This window comes from Salvelinus sp. IW2-2015, linkage group LG7 (genome assembly GCF_002910315.2).
Source record: "Salvelinus sp. IW2-2015 linkage group LG7, ASM291031v2, whole genome shotgun sequence".
NCBI lineage: Eukaryota > Metazoa > Chordata > Actinopteri > Salmoniformes > Salmonidae > Salvelinus > Salvelinus sp. IW2-2015.
In genome coordinates this window covers 7,723,412-7,731,859 of record NC_036847.1, presented here as the reverse complement: position 1 = coordinate 7,731,859, position 8,448 = coordinate 7,723,412, and the positions used below count along the sequence as shown (strand labels likewise).

The 8,448-nt window shown below is 40.7% G+C and overlaps 1 protein-coding gene across 1 annotated transcript; it reads right to left on the bottom strand.

Annotated features, from left to right (window-relative positions):
- Positions 1–36: 36 nt before the first annotated feature.
- LOC111966306 (large ribosomal subunit protein eL22) lies at positions 37–7,039 on the bottom strand. The gene is made up of 4 exons (XM_023990829.2): positions 6,932–7,039; positions 6,263–6,385; positions 5,380–5,504; positions 37–1,244 (listed from the first exon to the last, which is right to left on the bottom strand). Exons 1-4 carry the CDS (start codon positions 6,941–6,943, stop codon positions 1,100–1,102), a joined length of 405 nt encoding a protein of 134 aa, XP_023846597.1. The 5' UTR covers positions 6,944–7,039; the 3' UTR covers positions 37–1,099.
- Between the last annotated feature and the right edge of the window lie 1,409 nt (positions 7,040–8,448).

Here is an 8,448-nt window from a genome sequence, read left to right as displayed (position 1 = left end):
GGAAGGAAACCGTAGATTTCCCCATGAGGCCAATGGTGATTTTAAAGCTGTTTAATGGCTGTGATAGGAGATAATGGAGGATGGATCAACAACATTGTTACTTACAATACTAACCTWGTTGACAGGGTGAAAAGGAAGCCTGTACAGAATATTCCAAAACATGCATKCTGTTTGCATCAAGGCACTAAATACAAAGTGTTATGTTTGTGMCAAATCKAWAACAGCACTTTACCGAGTACCACTCTCCATATTTTCAAGCATAGTGGTGGCTGCATCATGTTATGGGTATGCTTGTAGTCATTAAGTACTGGAGTTTTTCAGGATAAAAAAATGAAACATAGGAGCTAAGCACAAGAAGAAACCTGGTTGTCTGCTTTCTGGAAGTTGAATTCACCTTTCAGCAGGACAAAAGCCTAAAACAAGGCTAAATCTACACTAGTAATTTACCAAGAAAACAGTGGTGGCCGAGTTATTGACTTAAATCTGCTTGAAAATCTATGGCAAGACCTYAAAATGGTTGTCTAGCAATTCTCTGCTAATTTGACAGAGCTGGATGAATTTAAAGAATGGGCAAATGTCACAACCCAGGTGTGGAAAGCTCTTAGACTTAACCAGAAAGACTACTACAAAGTTTTGACTCAGGGGTGTGAATACTTATGTAAATGACCTATTTTAGTATTTCTTTCTCAATAAATTTGCAAAGATGTCTAAAAACCTGTTTTCACTTAGTCCTTATGGTGTAATGTGTGTATATGGGTGAGAGAAAAAGTATATTTAATCTATTTTGAATTCAGGATGTAACAAAATGTGGAATAAGTCCAGGGGTCTGAATACTTTCTCTAGGCACTGTACTGCATTGTCACAAGGTTGAGTGATCGTCACCCACAGTGTGTATTCAGGAGTGCACACCGCAGCAAAACGTTTTGCAATGAAAATGTGTTTCTTGTTGGACAAATTCAGCTAGGTCCCTCCCTGTTTTAGACCTTTTGCTTCCTAGTAAATATACCAGTTCCATGTCTCGTCACCATAGAGAAAAAAACAAAAAAAAACAGGAGTACTCTAAGAATTTATTGAATGTACAAAATCCAGCAGACAAAGTTTAATCCTCATCCTCTTCCTCCTCCTCATCCTGGTTGATCTGGAAGTAACGCAGCTCGTAGCTCTCCTTGGTGTTGGCCACAACACGCAGCCAGTCGCGAAGGTTGTTCTTCTTCAAGTACTTCTTGGTCAGATATTTCAGATATCTGCAGACAGGAGACAGATGGCATTCAGATGTGAGAGGTTGGGCTTTTTCCCCAATGCAATACACATACTAACTTAGTAAAGAAAAAAATATATACACACAGTACCAGACAAAATATGACACGACTCATCCGGGGGTTTTTATTTTTAAATATTTTCTACATTGTAGACATTATAGTAAAGACATCAAAACTATGAAATAACACATATGGATAATGTAGTAACCAATTGTTTTTTAAACAAAGCAAAAATGTATTTAATATTTGAGATTCTTCAAAGTAGCCACCCCTTGCCTTGATGAAGCTTTGCACACTCTTGGGACATTCTCTCAACCAGCTTCATGAGGTCATGTTAAAAGTTAAGTTGTAGAATTCTTTCCTTCTTAATGCCGTTTTGAGCCAATTCAGTTTGTGTTGTGACAAGGTAGGGAGATATACAGAAGATGGCCCTATTTGGTAAAAGACAAGTCCATATTATGGCAAGAACAGCTCAAATAAGCAAAAGAAAAACGGGAACAGTCCTACATTACTTTAAGACATGAAAGGTCAGTCAATCTGGAGAAAACTTAAGGTGCAGTCGGCAAAAACCATTCAAGCGCTATGATGAACTGCTTTCATGTAGGACCGCCACGGGAAAGGAAGACCCAGAGTACCTCTGCTGCAAGGATAAAGTTTCGATTGAGTTACCAGCCTCAGACTGCAGTCCCAAATAAAATGCTTTCACAGAGTTCAAGTAACAGGAACACGTCAACATCAAACTGTCCCCGACGAGACTCCGTGAATCAGTCTTTCATGGTTGGAATTGTTGCAAAAAAAACACTACTAAAGGACACCAATAAGAAGAAGAGACTTGCTTGGGCAAGAAACAAAAAAGCAATGAACATTAGACCGGTGGAAATATGTCCTTTGGTCTGATGAGTCCAAATTTGAGATTTTTGGTTCCAACGCCGTGTCTTTATAGACACAGAGTAGGTGAACGGATGATCTCTGCATTGGTGTGGTTCCCCACTGTGAAAACTAGGGGAGGGTATTATTGTAGTGCGGGTGCCTTTGCTGGGAACACTGTATGTGATTTATTTAGAATTCAAGCACACTTAACCCAGCATGGCTTACCACAGCATTCTAGCAGCGATATGACCATCCCAATCTGGTTTGCACTTAGTGGGACTTCATGTTGTTTTCCGAACAGGACAATGACCCAACACACCTCCAGGCTGTGTAAGGGCTATTTGACCAAGAAGTATGGAGTGCTGCGTCAATGACCTGGCCTCCACAAATCACCCGACCTCAACCCAATTGAGAATGAGTTTGGGTTGATGAGTTAGACCGTAGAGTTAAGGAAAAGCAGCCAACAAGTGCTCAGCATATGTGGGAACTCCTTCAAGACTTTTGGAAAAGCATTCCAGGTGAAGCTGGTTGAAAGATTGCCAAGAATGTACAAAGCTGTCATCAAGGCAAAGGGTGGTTACTTTGAAGAATCTAAAATATATTTTGATTTGTTTAACACTTTTTTGGTTACTACATGATTCCATGTGTTATTTAATAGTTTTGATGTCTTCACTATTATTCTAAAAAAAAAAAACTTAAAAAAAACTCTTGAATGAGTAGGTGTCCAAACTTTTGACTGGTACTGTATGTATGTATGTATGTATGTATAAAAAGAAAGGTTATGAAATACACCATCTTGGAAACAGGTGCTGCGCAAGTGAAATTCCCAGTTTGGAAGGATTTTGGAGTCATTGTGGACAAGGACAACAACCCGGTAGATGGATGCAAAAAGTGCAAGAAGGTATTTGTTTACGATAAACTATATAAGCCTATTATCAAATTAGTATAACGTTAAATCAGTCTTTCATTCATTTAGACCAGTGGTCACCAACCAGTCGATCGCGATAGGTGCACTTGACTCAAAAGTCAGGCGCTCCYGGTAAGCAAAGTGTTCCCATGAGACAAACTCCACCTACCCGGTGGACCGGCAAATCTGTGACTAAATCGAGTGCACCTACTGCGCTGCCCAATCGGATAGCTCAAATCACCGTGGCTACAGAGCTTCCATGAGCCTGGCCACAGCCAAGTCGAATAGACTACTAGCCTATGTAAGATTTAATAACTTTTAAAACCATGACTACAGACGGTCAACGAATACAGCAAAGAGCTGCTGTTTTTATGAGTGAGTTCATGTTTAAGTTTATATTCAGCACTGTCCCTGTTTTTATTAAACTATTACCTATTACAAAACGRGCTTCTCCGTACTTCCGCTCGGGCTGCAGCTGCAATGAATGAGTAACCAAGTATTGATAGCCCTGCATTTTATTATTATTAGCAGCTCGTCGTGCCAATTTTAATATTAAGGAATATTTAACTTTCTCTGGTCATAGGAACAACATAAATTTGTGCATGAGGTAGAAGACGGTGTCCCCTCTGGTCAATCTCACCGAAGGAAAGGAAGGAGAGAGCAGGGACCGTGAGAGGCAGATGGGAAAAATCGTTTTTGAATGGTCATCCAACTCGGAATTCCAAGTCGGAAACTCMGGCATCTTTCTAGAGCTCCGACTTTTCCACCTGAAGATCACTGACGTGGTGATTTGACGTCGTTGACCATCAGATGCAGGTACCATCAGTCCAGTAAAATAAAAAAGACAATTATTTCAATTCATGCTCCACAGTGCCTTACAAGTGCTGAAACTGATCTATTTTGTTATCAAAGCTTGAGTTTTGAAATATAATATGGTCTGATTAACAACATTGGCAGGCCAATCATATAGCCAATATGCTCTGATAATGCATTAGGCCTACTGCCCAAACCRCATTCCTACAAAACTGTTTGTATGAGGTTAAAGTTTTAAAATCTGAGCAGTAGATCCTAGATTGCTTTTTGACTGCGAAAGTGATATTGACTTTGGTTGGTGACCACTGATTTGGGCCATATCAAGTTTAAACCGGTGTGGCTGGTAAATGTTTGAGTATAGCCTACTAAAATGCCTTTTTGCAGCCTAGATTCTGCGATTTGTTTATTTCAATTAAACCATTTGATTATCTAAACAATAAACAATATTGAATGTAAAGCTTTGTCAGCTATAGTCTTTCATTCGGTAAGAAGGCTAATTAGAAGGCCATTTTCCCCCAGAGTGATTTCAGTTGTCAATGTGCCGCATTTCATTGTGAAAATAAAATTGTCGTTCATGGCATTGTTTCCTTTTATCCAAATGTTGAATAGACATGCAGACCAATTCATGCAGGGAATGGAATAATAGCCTAGGCTACTACTCTGGAGTCATACAAATTATACAATAAATTGATGTTATTCGGCAGGTCACGGATCAGCCCTCGGAACAATTATATTCAGGCGGGTTGGGTTGCGGGGAAAATCTGAACAGGTGGAGCTCGGGAATTTGTGTGACCCGCGTTGGGTGAGTGCGGCTCCAAACAACACCCGTGCAGGACTCTAAACGTGCAGTTAGGGGAGTCATCGGCAGGGGTGGGTAAACTGAACAGGAAAGTCTGAGAGAAAACTCTTTCACTSAGTATACAAAACAATAAGAACACCTGCTCTTGATGTCACTTGTTAAATCCACTAAAATCAAATTAACATTTTCAGTGTAGATGAAGGGGAGGAAACAGGTTAAAAAATGATTTTTAAGCCTGGAGACAAAAAAACTCAATATTAGGAAGGTGTTAATGTTTGGTATACTCAGTGTATATTAATYCACATGATGTTACTGGTGCATGTCAGAAGCAGCAGATAAACAACCCCCGTATGTTATGCCTTAAGTGGAATTATTAATCGTTTTATTCTACATAACCAAAAGTCAACATTGGCATCAACCTAGACAAAGATTACAGATATATGTATTTATTATTGATCCCCATTACTCTTCCTGGGGTCCAGCAAAATTAACTCATGTATCCATTGTAAGCAGTGCGAAAGTGTAAGTAATGAATTTATGAGTAATTATTTTGTCATGATGTAAGCATTTAGGAAAGTTTTTGTAGCATAAACATGAAAACAAAACTTCTTGGGTGAAAGAAACATTTTATAAATCGTGTTTTTTTTAAATAATAAGAATGAATATGCAAATTCTGTTTGCATTGCAATATTCATTACTCCAGTGCTGAGTTGCCAGTGCAGTTACCATACCTTTTGGAAAAGGGGACCTCAGAGGACACAGTGATCTTGCTCTTGCTCCTCTCAATAGACACCACACCGCCACCCAGATTGCCAGCTTTCCCGTTCACCTTGATGCGCTCCTGAAGGAACTGCTCCTATAACCATTAAGACATACTGTGTAAGCATATTGTAGCCAGCAGCATACCACCCTGCATACCACTGCTGGCTTGCTTCTGAAGCTAAGCAGGGTTGGTCCTGGTCAGGCCCTGGATGGGAGACCAGATGCTGCTGGAAGTGGTGTTGGAGGGCCAGTAGGAGGCACTCTTTCCTCTGGTCTAAACAAAGATCCCAATGCCCCAGGGCAGTGATTGGGGACACTGCTCTGTGTAGGGTGCCGTCTTTCGGATGGGACGTTAAACGGGTGTCCTGACTCTCTGAGGTCATTAAAGATCCCATGGCACTTATCGTAAGAGTAGGGGTGTTAACCCCGGTGTCCTGGCTAAATTCCCAATCTGGCCCTCAACCATCACGGTCACCTAATAATCCCCAGTTTACAATTGGCTCATTCATCCCCCTCCTCTCCCCTGTAACTATTCCCCAGGTCGTTGCTGCAAATGAGAACGTGTTCTCAGTCAACTTACCTGGTAAAATAACGGATAAATAAAATAAAAAATAAATATACTTCTAATTTCCCAAAAACAAAAGATTGACAGCTGCCCAACATGAGTCCTGGGTTTCCCAAAGTCAGTCCTTTTTACTAAATCAAGTGGTAGGGGTGCCACTGCCAGGGACAGGCTGAAACACAATTCAAGATTGTGGCTAAAGTAAAGGGGACTCGAATAAGGGTGTTTGTGAAACTTTTTTWAAAGTATTCATTTTCACTGCAACCAGGCACAGGTATAAAACTACTTACAAAGTTGGCAGCATCCATGATGCCATCTTCAACAGGGTGGGTGCAGTCCAGAGTGAACTTCAGGACCTGCTTCTTCTTCTTGCCACCCTTGGAGCCTTTGTTGCTTTTGTTGCTCTGTTTCTTCTGCAAATCAGATTAACAGACAAATAAAATGAGACCGTCCACCAACGCTTCTCCGATTAGCTACCTGTCTAGGTCATTAGCTAGCTATCGCTCTAAAAGGCCATCCTGCTAGTTCTAGTAACCAAGCTAGGTAGCTGTCTAGAATCTAACTAGCTAGGCTTCTAGTTCAAACATACGCGCTACAACCGCTCAGACATCAACTAAATTAGCGATCTGTCTATCGTCAGTTAATTCCCAATTCAGAGGAAGCTTTAGTCAGTTAGCTAACCAGGCCTATACTTTTATCACTTAACTACTGCTGACTATAAAACGAACTGGAAAACGTTGAGCTAGTTTTCTGTAGCTAGCTACAACGTGGTGGATCTCTACGCTAGCTAAATTAGCAGGCCTCGTGAATAACAAAACCCAATGCAGTATTAACGAAGACATAAGCCCCCCCTCCGAATATGCCCCTATTCATACGAATATGACACAAATCAAGTACAGTCGTTTGAAGTGTGAAACATGTATATATTTGTAAACTTGTTCACACGCGATTGTACCCACCACAGGAGCCATGGCGAAGAATTTAGCAGAAAGGAAGAACTAGGTTTGCGCGTGCGTTACATTTCGACCTGTTAAATCAATCGCTGATTGAGTCGATAGAATCACTGAATCAGAGTTCGATTACTATTGTTTTCAACAAACATTATTTTATTTAAATTCCGTACAATTTGAAAGATTAATTAGTACAATAGAAACAATACATCATTCTACAAATTGTAACAACATAACATACAAACACCCTGGATAAGAGCATCTGCTAAATGACTAAAACCTACAGCGTTTTACATGCAAAGACTTTTGAAAGGTAGTTATACAATTAAGCTACACGCTACGGTGATACAGTATTTGAATGCCTCCATACAGCTGTTACATCTTAGCAAACCTTCTCTCTGAAATAAACTTGTCTCTATTAACATCCTGTCCAATTGCAGGTGGTACTCCAAAAACCAGAGAATATTCAGAGAGACAAGTTATCGTCATTTTASTTTCCAGACATTGCATTTCCCAACGTATTTGATATTTGTAGGAACTAGTCATTTCTATACGACGCGGCCAAATTGTAGAAGTGACTGTGCGACCAGAACAAAGATCTACACACATGCAAGAGGCATTTCTCAATGGAAACAAAAAGTGGATTCAATATTAMTTTTTTTGGAGTTCCACCTGCAACTGGACACATACAATATTGCTACAACGGCTTTCCACTAGCTAAGCTAAGGTGTWGGCCTAACGGCTGTATGAAGTACCGCGTTGAGGTGCTAGTCGGAACTAGGAAACTCGGAAATTTCCGACTTGCTAATTGGTTGTAGTTATACACCTGCTGCGTTCAATCAGTTAGCAAGTCGGACATTTCCGAGTTTCTTAGTTCCAACTAGCACGTGAACTGGCACTATCTGGTGCCCGATTGCCAGTCGATGACGTGTCATGCAACCATTGGTTGATTCATTCAACGTCTGAGAAGAGGACTTGACCCTCGTCAATGGGCGGATCCATTAAGCTGACCCGCGGGTCARTGGTCTATGGCCCGTGACTGGAACGGACAAAAGCGGCAAGGGAGGAGCACCTTCTCAAATCGAACATTAATTTGCGCCACTCGGTCATGTTGTCAACATGGCAGCATGGTACATCGTCCAGAAACATGCATAATCTCTTTTCCATAAAATATATGTTTGAATTTTCAAACTAGTTTTCATTGGGAAGGCAGATACACCGTTTATCAATAGCAATCACTTTTGAAAGTATAAACACAGAATCTTACTCATTACTCCTCTTGCTTAATTAAGTCACTTTTGTTTTGGGGGCACCTGGCTCATCAATGCAATCAACMTTCACCAGGTGCAAAATACCTGGGCGCAGGGGCGAAGCCCCTCAGTTTAATATGTATCATAGTGCAAATTATGATTGGTCCATCATAATGACTGTCAAAACTCTGCTCTCTGATTGGTGCTTCATAATGACATGGTCATAACCCTGCTCGCTCATTGGTCCTTCATAACGTTGCTCTCTGATTACTCCCT